Consider the following 21,636-nt stretch of genomic DNA (forward strand, 5'->3'; position numbering starts at 1 on the left):
TTCTCATTTTCATATATATATATATATATATATATATATATATATATATATATATATATATATATATATATATATATATATATATATATATATATATTAGTTTTAGATTTAGTTATCAATTATAACACTGACTAAAACTACTACAAATTGTTTTCTGAATTTGAAATGAAACTGAAATAAAATGTAATTATTAGATGGAAAAACTTGAAATTTAGAAATGTTGCCTTGAAAAATAGCTGAAATGTTTAAGTTAAAGTACTAAATATATATATATATATATATATATATATATTATAAGCACATAACATTTCTAAAAACTAAAACAAAAACTGAAAATATAAAAATAAAAGCTAATTCAAAATTAAAATGAATACTAAAAAAGTATATTAATTATACTAAAATAACACAGCCAGTAAACGCTGAGGCATTTTTAAGGTAACTATTCCAGTACTAACTATTTCTCTCTTCTTTTTCTTAAGACGAATACCAGCAGCCACTCATGCTTGGCACAGACACCGTGTCTCGAAAAGGCTCGACGTTTAGGCCCATGGACACCGAGGCCAAAGACAAGGACAGCGAGGCTACTTCTCACTACGACCAACTGCAGACGGGCATCCAGTACGCCTTGCCACTGACCAATCAGGAGCCAGAGTACGCCACGCCCATCATCGAGCGCCACACCTTCCGCAAAGACCCCAGCTACAGCGTCCCAGGGGTGGTACTGAACAAAAGCCCGTCGTTTCGAGCAGTAGAGGGCAGTAATTGTAGGAAAGTGATCGGAGGACTGGCTGGGGGCTACCAGACTCCCCAAGTCAAACTAGACTGGGGGAATTACCCAGAGGACATCTACGACAGCCCTAAAATCCAGAAGCCCGTCATGAAGAACGGGAGTTGCTCTGCGTACCAAAGACCCCAGATTAAGTCCCCGGAGCAGGAGTGCTATTCCACTCCGAGAGACTGCGTCAGACTGCCCTTCTCTGGACTCAGACCCGACCCGGAGGGCAGCAGCTCAGAGGGAAGCTGAGAAGAACCATACTGTGATGTTCCTGATTTACCTGACTCAACAAAATCACCTCCAGACTCTTCTTAACTTATTTGTGTATGAGGGACTCCTTGTTTTTGTATTTCTGCAGTTGTAAAGGACAGCGGAGGCCGTGATCAGTTTGTGTAATTTAACGTTGTTTTTTGTATATGTGAGATACTTTGTCTTGATGAATCAAGATTTATTTTTTTTATTTTTTTTATTGTCCTGTTTGTTCCAGTTTTATTTTCAATCAAATGCAATATGCAGAGATTTTGCAGGGATAACTGCGACGATGCATTTGTTCCCTACTCAGACACAAACTGTGAATGTAAGCCAGATTTTCATCTATTCTACAATGTGACCATTATCTCAATCTTCTTATGCTCTTCTCTGAACATGGACAACTTCACAGATTTTCAACCAGCTTTGTATTATGACAATGTCGGTAATATATGTAAATGACCAATGTGTGCTCTTTCTCTGTGTCCTGCACCATGAAATACCTGTTTATTTGTCTGCAAATCAAACTTTTGACACTTTTTTCATTGTATTCTGGACTTTTGGCCAACAAATAGGGGGATCTGGTTGAAGGTAACATGGAGAAAGAGTATACACCATTCATTTACAAATACTGTACTACCAACATTGTAACGATACAAAGCTGTTTGAAAATCGGAAAAGGTCTACAGGTAGAAAATAAGATGTTATAGATCAGAAGCTCTCCTGGTGCAAGTAGGATATCTTTGGGAACTTCAAAGTTCCTGAGCAGTTACTTTGGTCCTTCTCATAAAAGGTGACCTAAAGGCTCCATGTTCATGTCTGAACTAGCGCTACACCAATCAAAACACATGAAATAAGGTGAAAACACTATTTTAAAAAGCCTAACGCAATCTAAAATGGAAGCAAACTTCGTTTATGCAACAACAAAAAAAGGCTTGTTCCCATAATGCAGGTGAAATGATGTGATCTGATTTTTACATCCTGCTTGTTTTTAATCTATATTGGGTCTAAGGGTTGTTAGATTCAGCCATTTTGGATTGTTTTCCATCTCATTCTGCTGTGTGCAATTAACAATGTTGAATCTCAGATGATCTAATCTTTTTTCCATGCTGAATATTGATGTTGATTTCGTGGTTTTGGACGCCCCTTGTTCCATGTGCAAACTGAGCAATAACAGACTAAAATTTCTTATCAGATCCTGTTTTTATTTGGATTGTCTATATGCATATGTATGTACAGTTTTGAAATGTATATTTAGTTAAAAAGCTAAATGAGATGTCACTTTGTGCTGTCAATGATTTAGTTCACCCAAAAATTGTTTATTCATTCTCATTTTATTCCTAAGCCATATAACTTTTTCTTCTGTGGAACACAAGAGGAGAAATTATCAAGAATGCAATCAAATTGAAGTGAGAGTCTCTCAAGCTCTCATAAAACGTCATTTTTTTAAAGCTTCAACATTTCTCTTTTGTGTTCCACGGAAGAGATAAAGTCTGGTTTTGGAGTAAATGATGACGGCATTTTCATTTTTAGTGAACTTTCCTTTTAAGCATCCAAAAGATCTGGGAGTTGCTGCTGTTTAAAGGACAATCCTTGTGAAAGATTACTGACAGGTCTTAATTTCTGTGAAATGTTTTGGGGGATGTGCTCGATGGTTAATGTTTGATATGCCCATGAGGATCTGGCCATGCTGGTGAGCTGAAGTGCTTTGCCACTGAGAATCTCAGTTCTGTGTTTGTGCTCGTCTAAACCCTGATTAAAAGAACCAGCATTTTAGTCTGTCCAGTGATGGTCTTTTGCCTTAAAATATGTGAATGTCTTTTAAAAAATGAGAACAATCAGCACGATTATCTAAGTATTTGGTGAAAGCATGTCACACAAGAGGTGTCCCAGTGGGAGATTGGTCAGGAATGTGACGGTGGGGTGTTAGTTATGGGGTAGCAGCTGATGGTGACCCTGCTGTTTAAATCTTCCGTTCAGGCGCACTGTATCACATTCCACCCAAAGTGTGTAACATTAGTGAATCTCTGGCCCGACCTACTGGCACAGAGGCAATCAAACAGGTAGAAAGAGCAGCACTTACCATCGTTTTAATTGTTACATTAGGCTATAAAATGCTATTCATCTGCATTATTACTTGTTAGGCCTACCAAATATTAGAGCCATAAACTAAAACAGCTTTGTGTTTTGTGTGTGTGAGGTCTTTGTTTGAAGCCGAACTTTGTGTGGGCTGATAGTAGGCTAGTTCACGCCAGGGTGCGTGATCCGTTTACACCTGCGCGTAAAAAAAAACGAATCCTGCTAGCTTATGAATATGAATAAGGCCGATATCACGTTGCTTTCATTACCTTTCCGAAGCGCCCAGTCATAATATGTTAATATTAATGAGCCGAGCCTTCGTTAAAAACATGAGCCATTGCGATGAAAGAGAGTTGCGACAACCTTTGATATCGTGATCACGTGGTTTAATCTGTTTCAATGGGTTTAAGCCATAGACTGTAAAATGGCTCATATAGTAGCCTATGATGTAGGAGAATATGGAGCTCAGCTCATACTCGAGGAGGAAACTGCATAGGCCTACATACATACATATCAGTTGTCACTACATTTTCCAAAAATATGGTAAAATGATAACTAAATGCTTAGTTTTATGAAAGTTCTGTTGTTTTTATTGCGGGGAGCCTAAACAGATATAGGCCTAAAGCAAATGAAACAATGATTGAGAGATACTAATAACCATTCCTCAAAAGCCTGGTGTATCATATTTCATAAATTTGAATATGATTTTCTAAAAAATTATGAATAATCAAGTAACCCCAAGTTTTCCAAAAAAACGTTATGCTGTGAATTAGTTATCAAAATTCACAATTTGTTGTCAAGCCGTACTGCCCCCTCATGTTTAAATGAGGTACTGCAACTCATCTGTAATAATAACGCCCTGTAATCAACACCTCAACAAAACACAGTGCTCTGGGCAATTAATTTAAGTTTATTGAAACATTTCACGTCATATATTAACTACATGTGAAACATTTATTCCCAATCTCCTGTGTTTCCGATGCACATTTCCTATGACACTGGAAAAACAATTAACAGAAAAAGAAATCACAAACCAGAAGGGCAAAAAGAAAAAAAGAAGTGGCTAAAAAGAGGGGAGATGTTTCTTCAAGTCAAAGTTGCTTCTGTACTGTGCCATGCACTGGCAGTGTGGAAAGCATAATCTCCCAGATCAACTAATCAGTAACAAGAAAATGAAGGTAACATGAGACCACTAAACCAGCCCACATACTGATAAGATTGTCCTGACTGCCCTCATCTGCATAACATCTATAAACACCTGTGACCATTACACTTGGGTGATTAATATCAGACTAAATGTGTGATATAAGCAAATACATTATGAGTATTTAATATTTAACACTCAAGCTATGCTTCCTTGCTGAAAACCGGCCTAGACCATCTAACCACCTTTTTAAAGCATTTTCTCTTTCAACAGAGTAAAGCATGTGTTTAGGAATTGTTTTATTGCTATGCAGCCCATGTTTCAGTTAAATATATAGTAATCAGTGTACAGACATTTAGACTGGAGCATTAGATGGCTGAAGCTGAAGATGCTATTGAGAGAAGAAAGTGATATGTTAAATAACTCAATGATAGGAAAGCAACACTGATGATTATAGGAACCTCTTCTAGTCATTTTTATACATAGTTGTAGACTGAATAGTTGTTCTTGATTTCTGTACCCTTTTATGTTTTTGACAGGATATAAAGATTGGCTTGGATTAAATAACGCTATGCTACATTGCTGTGTAAAAATGCAAGTCCACTTCCCTAACCAGATAATATCAGTATCTTTTCTAAAGACACCGTTAATACAGTAGGTTCCAATGGCACTATCAAGACATTGTTCAGCAAAGACACTCACAAATACTTCTGCAGATGGGTATATCTCATTAGAAAAAAACAATCAAGAAAGGTCCAAGTCATATTTCACTCTAAAATCAAAAATATAGGTAATTTTCTTTAAATAAAGGAAAAGAGGTTTGATTTTAGGGCAATTCATTAATATTGTTATTATGAGAAATAAGCACATTCACCCTTTTCCCCCAATTGTCAGTAGCTAAGTAGATAACAAAAATACTCAAGTATTATTAGTGCTGTGAAACCGATTAATTGTGATTAATCGCATTAAAAAAAAGTTTGTAAATATTTGTGACTTTATACTGTAACATAATTTTATGTTAGATGTGATTAATCATGATTAATTGATTTGAGAGCACTAAATATATAAACAAATAATTTTATTTTTAATTGTACATTTTTAAACTGAACTTCAACAAACTTTGAGGGTAAAGTTTTCCTGAATTAAAAATTAGCATGTTACAGTGATGAGAATTTTCTATATATGGGGGTGTTAAATATGAAAATATGACCTGGATATCTCTTCTATGAAACTCATTTTGGATCAATTAAATGGCACATTTAAACTTGTCCACTGCTGTTCTTGAGCCGTTATGTGTGGAAAGCAAAGAAATGTAATCACACGTGGATGCGTACTGTTATTACGACACGCTGTGTTGTTTCTCTCCCGTCACCCACTGTCCACCCTGTGCGCAAAACAGGAAGTAACATCATCCTGTTCGCCTTTGATTTAGAGCAGGACCAGCTCACACTAGGTTAAAACAGAAAGGTTAAAAACAATGATACACTTTGAGCAAACAGTAACTCATTGCTATATCCACTACTTCAGTACGAGAGAGGAAACGTGAATCATTAAAGTAGAAGCTCTACATCCGAGCTCAGATTCGGCTCACCTATGGAGGGTCATTAAATGCACGGAGAGGTTGCACAAAAGAGGAAGTCAAGAATCGAAACTCTTATACCACATAATTCCATCCGATCACTTTAGTCATCTACGTAGATCGTCATTTTGTCCCGTCAAGTGTTTCTTTACAACTATAAACCAACATGGTGACGTACATTCGCAAGCAATCCTTTGTGGCCACTGAGTAATATTATGTCCTCTTCTCTCAGTGGTTCTCAGTGGTTCATCTATCTCCAGTGGACGTCGAAGCAGTCTGTTCTCCATACGGCATAAAACAAGAAGAATCTCGTATGTTACATATTATACATGTGCAGTCTTAATCTCTTTCAGCTCTCCGTCCTCTCTCTTCTCGTAGGCTGGAGATCTAAGAGGAGCTCTCTGCGGACTCTGCTGTCTTGGAGATCTTGTCGTCTGAAGGGCTTTCACTGGACAAGCCGGGATCTCCATTCTCTGTTCTGTTGTTCACTAAGTGCTTCCCTACAGCTGGAAGGAGAAAGAAAACGGACGGCCAGTTTAGATAAACTGCACAATTTTCTTTAAACCATTAACTGGATCTTTGGTTTTAATGATGAACTGCTGCATAGACTGTAACAATAGGATTGCATACACTACTGTTCAAAAGTTTATTTTATTTATTTAAAGAAATTCATACTTTTATTCAGCAAGGATGCTTTAAATTGATCAAAAATTGAGAGTAAATACATTTATGATGTTACAAAAGAATAAATAAATGCTGTTCTTTTAAACTTTCATTTCATCAGAGAATCCTGGAAAAGAATACCACATAAGCCTATAAGAATGATTTCTGAAGGATCATGTGACAATGAAGACTGAAGAGTAATGATGATGAAAATTCAAAACATCACAGGAACAAAATGTAACATTTTTAAATATATTACAAAATAAAACTTGATTTTACTAATGACTGATTTTACTGTATTTTTGATCAAATAAATAGCCTTGGTGGGCAGAAGACTTCTTTCAAAGACATAATTAAATCTTACCAACCTCAAACTTTTGACCATTAGTGTATATTTTTATATAATAATTTTTTATATAATTTTCCCCCCTTTCCAATAATAATATGACAGTATTTATGAATCTATGTTAATATTAATTATACATTTTAATCTTTCAAGATTTATTTTAAATTAACTTTATTATTATAGTATAATTTATTTATTAATTTATATAATAATTACTTATTGCCTTAGCATCAAAGATCAAAAATATAATTATTGGGAAAAAAATAACAACAATACAATATTAATATATTATGAACAAACATGAACTGATAATAAACAATAGTATAAATTGAGATAGGACAATCGTATGTTTATAAACTGACAGATTAAAATATGAATGTATTATAAACAAACATGAACTGACAATGAATAATAGTATATTTTTACATTTACATGTATTAATAAATGCTGTAAAACAAATTGTTGTTAAGTTTTGGGCCATTTGCCAGGAAGAAAATGAATGAATTCAATGGACTTGCCTTGTAGAGAGGCGGGGTCAGCAGTGCCATTGTTGTGATTGGCTCCTGTTCCCTCTTCCAGCTCGTCCAGGTACAGACGGTAGCGGTGTCCGCTGTCATCTTCATACTCCACGTTCTCGTCATCAGAGTCCACTTCTGGAGCCACGTAAACCACTTCAAACTCGATTTCCCCCCTCTGCAGAGAAACCCCCCCAAATATGTTAGTGTCTGGAAGTGTGGGTGTCTGTATGCATGTTTCTTAAAGGGATCGTTCACCCAAAAATGTTGTCATCATTTACTCACCCTCAAGTTGTTCCAAACCTGTATGAGATTCTTTCTTCTGTTGAACACAAAAGAAGATATTTTGAAGAATGTCGGTAACCAAACTGTTGATGGACCCCATTGACTTCCATAGTATAGAGAAAAAAAAATACTATGGAAGTCAATGGAGTCCATCAACTGTTTGGTTACCGACATTCTTCAAAATATCTTCTTTTGTTTTCAACAGAAGAAAGAAATTCGGAACATTTGGAACAACTTGAGGGTGAATAAATGACAGAACTTACATTTTTGGGTGAACTATCCCTTTAAGTGAGTAAATATAACAGTTGGTTGCTCACACAAAACTATCATGTGATTTCAGAAGACTTGAGTCATATAAATGGTGGATTTTGTTGTCATTTTAGAGCTTGACAGACCAAGTCCTCTCATTCCCTTTCATTGAACTGAAAAGAGTGGCCACCTTTTGTGTTCAACAGAGAAAAGAAAGTCAAATGTGTTTGTAACAACATGATGGTGTGTAAATTATGACAGAATTTTCATTTTTGGGTGAACTATTCCTTTAAAGCAGCGTGTTCTCTTCAAATCCTTCATAACACCTCACAAGCCCAATTAAATAACTCAATTGAGAATGGGATTGAAACATGGTTCTCATGATAAGTTATAGGTCACACGCTAAGCCTGATCTGAAAGGCCCCTCGTCGAGCTGCAAACTGAACCGAAAGAGAGTCCGTGTGTGTGTGTGTGTCTCACCTGCTGTGAGAGGATGGTGACGGCCTCTTTGTGCTTTGCATCTCTCAGGTTGATGTTGTTGACGGCTAAGATGGCATCTCCCACATGCAGTCCTCCGCAGCGCTCTGCAGGCTGGGTGGGGTGGATTTCGGAGATGAGGATGGGAACACCGTGCTCTTTCCCACCCTGTTTTAATTTCAGGAATGCAAACATTAAATCAGGACATGGAGTTTGGAACAAACATTAAATAAAATCATGCCTAGTTCACAATCAAAAGGATCAAAGGTTGAACTAACAGTAATGGAGATGCCAAGTCCTTCATGATCTTCTTTGCTCAGAACCACTTTGCGTATCGGGCCGACTCCTTGAGTCTTTTTCAGAGAATCTGTTTCCTGGAGAGGTAAATATATAGAGCACACACTAAGGGTGAATCACATGAAAATGGTAATAGTTCATCTCAAAATGTAATAAATAAATAATAATGATAATAAATAAATAAATAAATATAGCATATGGGCAATTAAGCTTATTTCATTGACTTTAAATATGAAAAATCTTAATTTTATATTTAATATATATTAAATATATATTAAAATCTTAACTGCTTAAAATAGGCTTAATTATATATATATATATATATATATATATATATATATTAAAATAAGAAATAAAATGTATAATATATATATATACAAACCCTTTCCAAAAAATTTGAATATCATGGAAAAGTTTATTTATTTCCATAATTCCATTCAAAATGTTAAACTTCCATAGATTATAGATTCAGGGCCCACAACTTAAACGATTTCAAGTATTTAGTTGTTTATTTGTACATAATTTGGGCTTCCAGCTCATAAAACCCACGAAAACAGGATTTCAAAAAATTTGAATATTACATGAAATCACACAGTAATTACACAGTGATACCATGGTCACTGAACCAGGTTTTGGTTATTTTGGCAGTGTGGGCAGGTGCAAATCCTGCTGGAAAATGAAGGAAGCATGAAGCGCTCTGAAAATGTCCTGGTAGACGGCTGCGTTGACTCTGGATTTAATAAAGCACAGTGGACCAAAGTCCTCTTTTCTGATGAGAGCAAATTTTGCATCTCATTTGGAAACCAAGGTCCCAGAGTCTGGAGGAAGAATGGAGAGGCACACAATCCAAGATGCTTGAAGTCCAGTGTGAAGTTTCCACAGTCTGTGTTGGTTTGGGGAGCCATGTCATCGGCTGGTGTTGGTCCACTGTGCTGTCCACTCAACACAGCCGTCTACCAGGACATTTTCAGAGCACTTCATGCTTCCTTCAGCAGACAAGCTTTATGGAGATGCTGACTTCATTTTCCAGCAGGATTTGCACCTGCCCACACTGCCAAAATAACCAAAACCTGGTTCAATGACCATGGAATTACTGTGTGATTTCATGTAATATTCGAATTTTATGAAATCCTGTTTTCGTGGGTTTTATGAGCTGGAAGCCCAAATTATGCACACATAAACAACTAAATACTTGAAATCGTTTAAGTTGCGGGCCCTGAATCTATAATCTATGGAAGTTTAACGTTTTGAATGGAATTATGGAAATAAATAAACTTTTCCATAATATTCAAATTTTTGGGATATATATATATGAAGAGTTCAGATGCAAAAACCTCTAAGTGCCATCTGAAATTTTCTTCTAGAATGATCATTTTTATCAAGCTTGTATATTTAAGTTAAGTAATTTCACTTAAATGGCAATTAATAGGTAATTTTCATTGAAATTTAAGTGAAATTACTGAACTTAAATATATGGGCTTGATAAAAATGATAATTCTAGAAGAAAATTTCAGATGGCACTTAGAGGCTTTTAGGCTTTTGCATCTGAACTCTTCATATATATATATCCACAATATATATAACACACAAATTGTATTTCTTAATTTAAAAGATAAAAATAAATAAATAAGAATGTAATTACAACATAATTACATTATTAACTTCTGATTATGATTTTAGTAGATACACTAGAGGCAAATTATTCTCTTGACTATTCAAAGTTTACTATGATATAACTAGCTCGCCTTCTGCATGCAATATCGCCAACTTGTAAATTAAATGAATGTACTGTCTTACATGCCCCACAGGTGATGGCAAGGGTTTCTTTGGATCATTGCGCCCCCTGCAGGCTCGGATCACTGTTTTGTGGCGGTGCAGGTGAATCTCCGCTTCAAGCTGGTTCCACAGTTTGTCATGAGCTGGTCCTTTCATGTCTCGCCCGAGCAACTGGATCTGCTGCACCCTGAATAATAATAAAAAAAAGCATTCCTGTTACCAACCACTTTGGCTCTTTGTGTGCAAGATATCGCCACATGAAACCCACACAGTGGTCAACCCGAACAGAAGAACAATGCTGTCCCTTACCTCCCAGCCAGCTCCTTGTCCAAGTACTTTGCCGCCAGTCTGGCTCCATACACCTCAGCCTGTAGGACCGCAATGTGCCTGCGGAGGGCCTCGTTCTCTTTCTTCAGCATCTTCACCTCTGCCTCCAACTTAGCCTCCTTCACTTTTTCTTTCTTACTGGCCTCCAGTTCCTTCTCCTGTGAAATGTAATCAAACAAAGACAAGAGGTGAGCAGTTGAGCGCCCAAACTCTGTGTTGTGCTGGTGGTCTGACCATGTGTGTATACTGAGGTAAGTCATCCCAGCAGAGTAACATCAAACCACAGTCAGCGTGCTTCCCAAGAGGACCTACGTCACCACAATGTTCACAACAGTACAAATAACACACAGGTGAAGTGAGATCACCAGACAAACACTCTAGTTAAAGGAATAGTTCACCCAAAAATGAAAATTCTCCCATAATTTACTCACCCTCAAGCCATCCTACGTGTATGACTTTCTTCTTTCAGCCGAACACAATCAGATTTAAATCAAACAATATCCTGGCTCTTCCCAGTTTTTGAAGCTCCAAAAAGTGCATCCATCCATCATAACAGTAATCCATACGACTCCAGCAGGTTAATAAATGCCTTCTGAAGCGAAGCAATGGGTTTTTGTAAGAAAAATATATTTTGGGGTAAACTATTCCTTTAAAACATACCACTTAATGTGTGCACATACTATAGACTCAGAATTGTAACAAATGTAGATTCAACATCATAGTTACTACAAGTTTGCCAATAGTGACATGAATCCAGCCAATCAGGAAAGCTAATAGAACAGACTTGCATAATGAATGGCACCTCTTCATTTGTTACAACCCCTGGAGTAAAACAAAAACATCTAGCAGTAGCTATGCACCTATACTAAAGTTTATGGCTGATAATGATCAGCTTGTGCCAATAACTAAAGGCACGGACACATTGTTGTCATTATCATGTGACCTTCCAGTGTCAGTTACGACTGCCATTCATAAATCCTCTCCCGTGGCCTCATGGGATAGTATAGTGTTGTTCACTTCATCGGACACACACTTCAGAATCTCAGTGGAAGTAGAAAGTCATCCAGGTACTTTTCGCCTACTGTTTTATGTATTATGTATTTATGAATACTATGTATTTGGACATATCCTTTCGCATACTATCCAGTAGGGAAGTATTTGATTTCTGACTCAGCGCATCTCTGTATCTGCACTGAGTTTGGGTTGCTTTAACGTGAATTTGGGAATGGCATATGCACCAACCATCCACCGAAACTTGGGAAGCAATTATCAACAATAGAGAAGCTCCCTGCAGTTTCAGTCAAAATAGATGTACAATGGTTCAACATTTAAAAATGAAGAAATTAAATACAGCCATAAATATTCATATTGTATGTTTACAGTTGAAATGTAAAATAAACGAATTGATACTATTATTTTTTAAGTGAAATATTACAATAGCAATATTTCTTCTTTTATTTGTATTTATTAATTTTCATATTTTAATTTAGTAATAATAATATTTATATATAAATCACAAAACTTTGGCCAAATTGTACAGCCCTACAAACCTGGATTTTTTTTAAATCACAGCTTTTAGTAGCTTCTTTGGGGTTCCCCATTTCACGCGATCTACATACGACCATTGTTTATTTCTGTAATTGTGTTTTATGATACAATAATGACGTGTGAAATAAACGAAACAAAACTTTTATCAGAAAATGTACATTTTAATTTTTTCCCCAAATTGTGCAGCTCTAAACCCTAACCCAAACACATTGTAACATGTTGCATAGATGTAGAAATTTGCACAGAATGACATTACATATTTATTTGGCTAAAATACTTTCTGGATAGGACTTATGTGCGCATTACAAAAAAATGTCTTAAGAAAACTCATCACATTATCAGGTCAAATTTTAGGCTGTAATTCTACAAGTTATCAGCGGATAATGTATCGGCCTCAAATATACTGTGCACCTCTGGAAGTTAATATACTACAACAAGGCCGCATTTGCATTACATGGTTCAAGTGACCCAATTCAGATTTTTTCCACATGTGGCACAGATTCCGATGATCTCAGATCGGTTTCAGGCCTCATTCATGTGATCATTAAACAGATTGGATATTCCCCTTGCCAATTCAAGTCATACGTCATTGAAAAAGCAACGGTGGCGATCACATGACTTTTTTCAATGCCCAGGCTGCAACAAGGGCTCTCCTCTTTTTTCTCCACCTTAAGAGACCAATGTTTGCAGACCTTTAAAAATGGTGAGGAAGCTTGAACTATCATTTCGTCTACATCCATTGCACCGTTTTCACTTCCTTTTCGGCCTAAGCTTTTCTGGGTCAGTACAGTATGTCTACCTTGGGTTGTTTCACCAAGTGTATAATGAAGATGCAGATATCAGATATGGGTCACTTTTAAAAGAAATACCGTGTTGATTGGCTCTTAAAAAAAAAATCGGATAAAGTCAATGAATCGGAATTGGGCATCAAGACCTGCAGCGTAAATGCGGCCAAAGAGAACATAGTTCTTTATTAGGGATGGTTGAAACAGACAGCAGAAGCATTGACAGGCAAAAAGAAGAGTTAGATGGGACACACAGATTCAAAACAATGCAAAACTTACCTTGTCCTCCACTGAGGGAACAGGCTTAAGATTGAGAAGAAAAACAGAGGGTCAAAAGTTAGAGACGCAGGGTTAAACAGGAAAGCCGGTTGTGAAGCTTCATCATTTCTCCTTACATCAACAGGGTTAAGTCAGGAAGACACAGCAGAGTGCCAACTAAACCAGAGCCTGTTAGTGTTCATTACAGCTGATCATACAAAGATACTGCAATTACACCATCAAATGTCACAGCTGCGCTACATAGACAAAAGTATGTGGACACGTGCTAAGTAGTTCCAGTCACTACCGTTGTTGACGGCTGGATAAACTCAAGCATACAGACATGTAATCTCAACAGACATACAAGTCAGATTTCGAGATGGTCCTCACTGCAGAACATGAAATCCAGGGGGAGAAATCCTCCCACCTTACATATACCTACACCTACCTACCCATCTCCACCCCTTAAATCTGGATCCAACTCCGCCCCCTGGATCTCGTGTACTGCAGATTTCTGCCCTCGGCTAGTCATGCTGCTGTGAAGTGAAAAAGTCTAGGAATAATGACAGGTTCACAGAAGTTCACAGAACAGGACAGCCGAGTGCTGAAGCATGAAGTGCACAAACACTGTCTGCAGCTTTGATACTCACTGTTGACTTACAAACTGCCATCGAAAGCTTGAGTCAGAATGTTAATAAAAGTGTTTTGTTTTTTAATGTAATGGTATTAGTCTATATTTTATTATTCATATATCTCAACCATATAGTTTTATGGATATTTAACTGTGCTGATTAACTTTCACCTTACACTCTTTTTAAAGTAAATGAATAACACTGTTAAGTGTTTAGAAAATCTCAAAGCTAATACATGCATTTTTCATTCAGTAGGGTTAGTTTTTTTAGTGATTTATTTTTCATTTATTTAAATAAAATATTATAGAATATATCAACTGTTGGTCATAACATGTAAATAAAAATCATCTTATCTGCTATTTGCATATTGTGTATCATGGAAATCTGCATATTCATCTAGGCAACATAGTAACAAATGAATGGAAAACGAAACCTACAGCTCAGAGCACACATTGATAGTCTGTGGTTTGTTTGCCAAATGCTATGACAACATTTCTGTCTGCAAAACAGGCTCCTGGTTCATCTAGTAATACTCCTTTGAGATGGGTCTGGAAGAACTCGATTGGCCTGTTCTTAACCCCACTCAACTACTTAGTCTTAATCACTAAGCATCATTGCTAGACTCCACTGACAGCCCAATGGAAGCAAATTCCTCCATCAGTCAGTGTCACATCAATGGAACACCTTTCCAAAAGACTGGAGGCCATTATAATGGTTCTAATTCCACATTCGGGGCTTTCGCACCGGAGGAACCTTTTCATAGTTCCTAGAACTAATGGCAGGACGCAGGAGTAACCGCTTTTTTGCGTGTTTGCACCTCAGGAACTGGGAGGAACTAAATTAGCTCCTACTTCAGAGTAGGATCTAAACCAGCACAATAGGAACTAGTGATGTAAATGTACGCTGATTGGTCGAACACACATGAAACACCACCACCATTTAAAAAAAAGAAAAAGTTGTTATAGCCTATTTATTTACATTATTTTACAAATATGGAAAACAGTGATACAAGGACCGCTCAACCTTTATGCTAAGGAGAAAATCCAGTGAGACTTTGAGGGGACCAAGCGAAGCATGATTATGTATTTCTGCTCAGCTAGCAACACTGGACATCAACCACACGGCAAACGCTAAAAAATGTTTTATATACTATTTACTTTCTTTGTATAAATAACGCATTAGACAGGACAGGACTGTTGAACAAATCATTAACTAATGAAGACGGAGAATGGGAGCGCTGTGTGCTCAGGCTCTGGTGTTCTCAGCTTCCAAGTAATGTGTTCTCTCAGTCAAAATAAAAGTCTGCCGTGCCGTCAAAATAAAAGTCACAACAACAAGAACGGATTACATCACTTCAGAGTTCCTACTGGTGGTGCAAATGCAACCAGGAAAACGGCCCTAGGGGAATATTTAGTTCTCATCCTGGTGGCTAGTTCCTAGTTCCTAGAACTATTTGGTGTGAAAGCCCCTATTAATGCAAACAGTTTTGGAATGAGATGTTCAGTGATCAGGTGTCCACATACTTTTGCAAACATACTGAGTTTAAGATCCAGGTGGCCTTAAAGGGATAGTTCACTCAAAAATAAAAAAATTCTGTCATTTACTCACCCTCAAGTTTTTCCAAACCTGCATGAAGTTTTTTTGTGCTGAACACAAAAGAAGATATTTTGAACAATGTCGGTAACCAACCATTTGATGGACCCCATTGACCTACATAGTATGGGGAAAAAAATACTATGAAAGTCAACGATTTGGTTACCGAAATTGTTCAAAATATCTTCTTTTGTGTTCAGCAGAAGAAATTCATACAAGTTTGGAAAAAGTAGAGTAAATTTTGGGTGAACTATCCTTTAAATGCTAACATATTGTATCTAGGTAACTCTCAGGGCAGTTTTTTAGTAACTCATCTATATATAAAACCCAGTCAGTTCTGCTACATTTGTAGCAGAGATGCACCGATTACAATTTTCTAGGCCGATTCCGATTTCCGATTTTTCATTGAGTTTGACCTGCCGATACCGATTTTAGCCGATTCCGATTACATTTTTTCTAACCACTTTACAGTACACACAAATATTTATTTTCTATCTTTTCTTTAATAGAACATTTTACATTTTGCATGGAACCTAGATCATTTTTTGAACAGATAATCGCTTTAAAATAGATTTATATAAATTACCCCTGGTGTGGGAAATTCACACACATCTAAAGTGCAGTGTTATGGAACCATTTCCTTCTTTCCATGTCCAATATCCAACAAAAATGTTTTATATATATTTAGCAAACTAAACTTCTGTATGAAAACAGGTAATGGCAATAATATATATATATATAGCCTTGCAGTATAAAGATTTTCTATATTTCTATATTTTCTGGCTAGTTTTTCTTTATGTTTTATAATCATAACCATACTTGCAACCAAAACTGAATAATGAAAACAAGTTTAAATGGGTAAATCTTCTCCAAATATTTTTGAGTCTTCGTTTTCTTTTCTGACATACTCCAGTTCTTGTTAAAACACACTAGACATATATACTTATTCTGTGCATTTTGAGCACTTTTTGTGTGAATTCATTTTTAGTTTCTCCATCAAAAGTGTGCTTTCACTTTAATTGAGAGTGAGCAGCAGCAAAAATAGACCCGCACCGAAACCCGCACTTCACTGCTGCTCACGCGACGCTCCTGCTTGACGCTCACGCGACGCTCCTGTTGCCGGTGTGAATGCACTCATTGATTAACATGCACGACGAAAAAAACAGCGCGCTGCTCACGCGCCGCTGACATTTGCGGTGTGAAACGGCCGTAATTCACGAGGTTCCTACATGTGCGGGTGTGCACGTGTGATGCTGATGTTGCGCGATGTTAATCATGCGGCGCCCGAGTGCATTTGACCGGCATAAAAAAAATCGGCATATGTCAGACTGACCGGTCGGTCGCCGGTCATGGCCGATCACGTGAAAATCGGCCAATTCCGGTCACCAGCCGATCAATCGGTGCATCTCTAATTTGTAGTAATGTGAAGCTGTGCCCACCATCCTGTCCTTGATTGAGTCTGAGTCGACCGCCTGGCCGCCTTTGGCTTGGAGTTTGAGCTGCATGGCGTGGAGTTGCAGAAGCTGTTCATGAACTTCCTGCTCCACCACGACCTTCTCCGCCTGGACATCCGTCAGCTCCGACCGCAAGTCCACCAGCTGAGCCTAAAGCACACACACACAGAGTATTATTAACTAGCCATCCAAGAATCATGCTGAGACTTGCGCTGACTCAGTGTCTGCATATGCAGTATTGCACGATCCTTCACTGATCAAGAAAAATAAAGACATTCAGATCAACAAACATGGAGGGAAAAACATGAAAATGAAGACAAATGTTTATCCTAACAGACTCTAGTTCAAAGGAAAATACTAGACAGTGGCCTAGCAAACAGTGCATGTCTTTCTACATGTTGAGCCATGTTTCCTATGTGAACGACTCTAACTTGTAGGTGTCATTTTAAAAAGAGAGGATGGAAAACTGCACACTTTGCCTCTGAAAATATCCATAATGATATTTCTTTAACTCATGAGGATTCATATATCTTACACATCACATTCATGCATATCCATTCACAACATAGTAAGTTAATTGAGGCTTTGTGTAAGAAGTTACAGTCCTGAATGACTACTTGAAATCCAATCTGACTGTTCGGATTTCATTCGAAAAATTGGATTTCAAACGTGTTGTTCGGATTGGGTTTGTAAAAACTGTTTTTTTCCTGTTCGAACTACAAAATAACTAAATGCATTTGAGTCAGATATGGTAAACAATCTGTACAAAGAACTTTTTTTTTTTTTTAAATGGTTCATTAATTTTCATATTCTCATCTGACACACACCCATTAAAAACCACAGCCACAATGAATTATGTGATCCCGTCCCCCATCCGAAGGCACCGCCATTAGAAAGCAGCTCAATCCTCCAGCATTGCAGCTTCTTAAGTAGCGAAGCTGCATCAAGGACAGAAATAAAAGTCCTCTCGTAGAAAATCCACTGATTTATTTATGTGCCCGGCCTCTACTGAATAGCCAACGTTAGCTGAGGGACTCTCATATTTAGCAGTAATGCATTAGAAAAGATTCATTTATCTGTCAGTACTGTTGTACTCAAATCGAGAGGTGAATCTGAACCCAATGGCCCTTCGGAATACTTCAGATTCCCACCGCTTCCCGTCCCAATCTATAAGTGAAAAGCAAGACAATATTCTCTGTTACAACATTTCAGCTGGCAAAACTGAATATCTTCCCTTTAAATAAAAAATGTAATGTAACTGAGTCGAAACGAAGGCACCAAAGTACCTCAAAAGAGTTTGGTGTTTGCGATGCAGCATTTCACTAGAGAAAAATGCCTCATTGTTGCAGGCCGAGACCTTTTACACAGTATCAGCCTTCAGAGAGGGTGTTCAGTAAAGATATTTGGGTGGGTCCTTTGGAAAAATGACATCACTATTTACTGAATACTAAAAAGTTCTAAATGCATGTTATTGATCCTATTGTAAACAATTCATCTATGTATGTTTCCTTTTTTTTTTACCTCATAATTTTTAATCAAAGTGTCATAACTTGATCTTCCAGTGAAACAACAGACTTCTCTCTGGTGGCGTTTGCCAGTCTTTCCAGACATTTTTAGAAAGATTTCTGCTGTGCAAACTTTCTAGAAGCTTATGCACAGTATCCGCCACTAAAACAACAATAAATATAAGACAAACAATTGGATGACTAGTCGACCACAGTGGCCCATACCCATTTAATATCCTGTTTCTTTCAACAATGCGTCACATTACGCAAGTGAAATGGCTTAAGAATGCAGTTTCATGATGAGACATAATGTTGGTATATTAACTAACAAAAATGTACTACAATATTAAGGCACATTCACACCAAGATAACTATAAAGATTTTATAAATATCGATATTGTTCTAAAAAAAAAATTTAAATATAAAAATAGCAGAGTCCACACTACAACTATAAGGATAACAGGACAGAGAAAATGTATCATTGGAATCACTTTCAGAAAAAAACATTTCCCAGCTGGTGAATGTTAAAAACCTTGACAGCCAATCAGAAACCACCAGACGAGCAGCTCGCGCTTAGAATACACAGAACAATTTAGGGCATTGGTGTGTGGACGCTAATATAGTTATAGTTATCGTTCCAATGCTAAGGTTTTTGGATAAGTACCATGTTAATACCATGGTATTCTTTGCAGTACTTTGAAGTATATTACCATTTAATTGAATACCATGGAATGGCATAGTCTCGTCACAGTGCTTTTATAAGGACAGGAAGCTGTGATCTTCACTGTCACATCGTACGCTCCTCTTGTACAGCAGGGGTTTTATCTGCTCTGCTCAGCTGTGCCGGTGAAGAGGTGGGTCCATGTGCTAAACTACCTTCTCAGAAAGAAATTCAGCCTCCCACACAAATATACCTGTGAGCCACTACCATTAAGAACATGTTATTTTGAATTTTCTATCCTGGACTTAAGGGATTCCTCCATGGCAAAGACGATTCATTTCCCCTGCGGAAGGTAGCCTAATACTGCTTTTCAAAATGGACTGTGAGCTTTGATAAAGAGCCATTAACAGATTTGAAAAGTGGTGGGAAAAGCAGATTACACGATCTGGTCTCCTGAGAAGCCTGAAACACACAGACACTAGACTGTGTAACAGAAACATCCCAGGACAGCAGAACTCAACAGCAAAAATACTTAATACAAACATGAGCTGGCACATAAATGCATGTTATTTTGCAGTTAATGTCGAGGGATCTTTTACATGATGCACTGCAGTCAATTCAAACAGAAGAAAGACCATGTCTAGCACTGAGATAAGCAGGTTTAACAGGTTTTTAAATCCCGTCATAGTTTTATGCAAATCATTTTCCAGGCAAACTAATTTCCCAGATTTGACCTATTCAACTTTAGAACGTTTACTCTAAGTATGAACAAGATGTTTTGTATGTTAGCCTCTTTTCATTACCATCACCATCATGACATTCTTGCTTCGTGTCAGGGTCCTGATCACCCTGTCGGGTTTATTGTGCATTAACTTGGTACTTAATGATCAAAAAGCCCCGCACTTTAAATTAATTCCATCTCAAATTTAGTGTAATCCTGTACATAAGATTTCAGTATGCTACATGGAATGAAAAACTTCTGTTAACACAAAAGGAAATATTGTGTTTACACAAAAGGACGTTTGCCATAATCTATAGATTAATACACTTTCTATTCAGAAAGTACACACACACACACACACACACACTATGGCCTAGTGAGTGCAATATTTATATCCCGTGGTATTTAGATGGTAACTTTTGTTAGTTTATACTAGTAATAGTTTAAAATCCATCTGAAACATGAAGTTACAATTTTAGAGAACATTAGAAACCTATTTATATTATAATTTAAATGTTTGTACAATAAAATACAAACCATTAAAGACTAACAGACATAATTCCAAAATGAGTCACAGTTAGTCACTCCAAAACACTCAACACAGAATACATAGGCTAGCCCACAGAGAGTTATGTGTCAGTAAATAAAAGAACATCAACTTTGCCTAAAGCCTTTAAAAGATCATATTCATCTCTTTTCCTCACCTCTAGTTTGTGGTTGAGCTGGAAGATGGTTTGGGCTTTATGACACAGCTGAGCAAAACATGAGCTGAGACTGGTCATCTTCTGACGGCCCTCATATGTGATATCAGCCTGATCCGGGTCGATCTCTCCCAGTAACAGATCCACATCCACAAACGCCTTGTCAAACTCCTTCTCCAGCACCTCCAGCCATCGGAACATGGACATGCCGGGACCGGGAGCCGCAGCTGAACCGGCGGAGAGGGCCGAGCCCGGGGATCCAGCACCGCCAGCGGACGCAGACATCTTCAACACGGGTAACGTTACAGGAAGAACGCACAGATTACTTTTACAATTTAGTCCTTTACTCGGCGCGATCACTTGACCGTTCAAGTTATATTAATAAGAGGCTTCTGGTGTGATAGACCGTGAGAGTGATGCTTTGTTGAGGTGTTTTCCGTGCTCTCAACTGACCAGGAACAAGTCAACAACGTGGATTGATTAGTTTGGTCTGCCACACGATGAGGTCCGTCAATGAGGAAGACAGTCGATAGACGAGCGAATCGATTGCTAGGTAAGTCAGATCGGTCAGATCCTGTAAAAAATAGGGTCAGATCTGCTGGGAATATTTGCTTCATGGGAATTTACAGCAGATAGACCGTTTGTGCCATAATACAGTTGTTATAATTTTTTGATCTAGACAAAATTATGATGAAATAATGGAAAATGAATCATTAACAGTGCTGTCATTAAAAAGCATTACGAAAAAGCATTCAAACTAATTACCACTATTAATATAATTGATTGTGTTACAGTATCATTTTTACACAAATGAACATAGATTAGATTGAATTAACATTAAATCGACATAAAACCTATAGCTGGCATATCTCAAGAAATATGTGCAATAATTCCGATTTTTTTAGCACAAACCAACCTAAGTATTTATAAATACAAAAATTATTATTATTATTACTGAACTTTATATATATATATATATATATATATATATATATATATATATATATATATATATAT

At 37.2% G+C, this 21,636-nt stretch overlaps 2 protein-coding genes across 3 annotated transcripts in view; one reads left to right on the forward strand and one right to left on the reverse strand.

Moving 5' to 3' along the window:
• The window catches only part of dcbld1 (discoidin, CUB and LCCL domain containing 1), a 33,273-nt gene extending 29,136 nt beyond the window's left edge, over positions 1-4,137 (forward strand). Inside the window, exon 15 of the mRNA XM_082147045.1 lies at positions 480-4,137. Coding sequence (XP_082003171.1) covers positions 480-1,024 — 545 coding nt within the window. The 3' untranslated portion in view covers positions 1,025-4,137. The remainder of the gene's footprint in view (positions 1-479) is intronic.
• On the reverse strand, positions 3,994-21,100 carry gopc (golgi-associated PDZ and coiled-coil motif containing). 2 transcript variants are annotated; one of them, XM_082147046.1, is made up of 9 exons: positions 20,623-21,100; positions 17,017-17,181; positions 13,374-13,397; positions 10,744-10,919; positions 10,456-10,621; positions 8,640-8,735; positions 8,365-8,529; positions 7,354-7,528; positions 3,994-6,332 (listed from the first exon to the last, which is right to left on the reverse strand). In XM_082147046.1, the coding sequence occupies exons 1-9, from the start codon at positions 20,902-20,904 to the stop codon at positions 6,214-6,216; spliced, it is 1,368 nt and encodes a 455-aa protein (XP_082003172.1). In that variant the 5' UTR covers positions 20,905-21,100; the 3' UTR covers positions 3,994-6,213. The 2 variants fall into 2 exon arrangements, with proteins under 2 accessions (XP_082003172.1, XP_082003173.1); XM_082147047.1 differs by lacking the exon at positions 13,374-13,397.
• Positions 21,101-21,636: the final 536 nt, after the last annotated feature.

The sequence above is a fragment of the Leuciscus leuciscus genome, assembly GCF_965113295.1.
Source record: "Leuciscus leuciscus genome assembly, chromosome: 19".
NCBI classification, from domain to species: Eukaryota; Metazoa; Chordata; class Actinopteri; order Cypriniformes; family Leuciscidae; genus Leuciscus; species Leuciscus leuciscus.

Bases quoted from the DNA above. Each gene is read 5' to 3' on its own strand.
- gopc (XM_082147046.1), bottom strand. From the start codon at position 20,904: ATGTCTGCGTCCGCTGGCGGTGCTGGATCCCCGGGCTCGGCCCTCTCC. The intron at 17,182-20,622 runs GTGAGGAAAAGA...TGTGTGCTTTAG, and splicing joins AGCTCAACCACAAACTAGAG to GCTCAGCTGGTGGACTTGCG. The intron at 13,398-17,016 runs GTGGGCACAGCT...CTCAATCTTAAG, and splicing joins ACTCAATCAAGGACAGGATG to CCTGTTCCCTCAGTGGAGGA.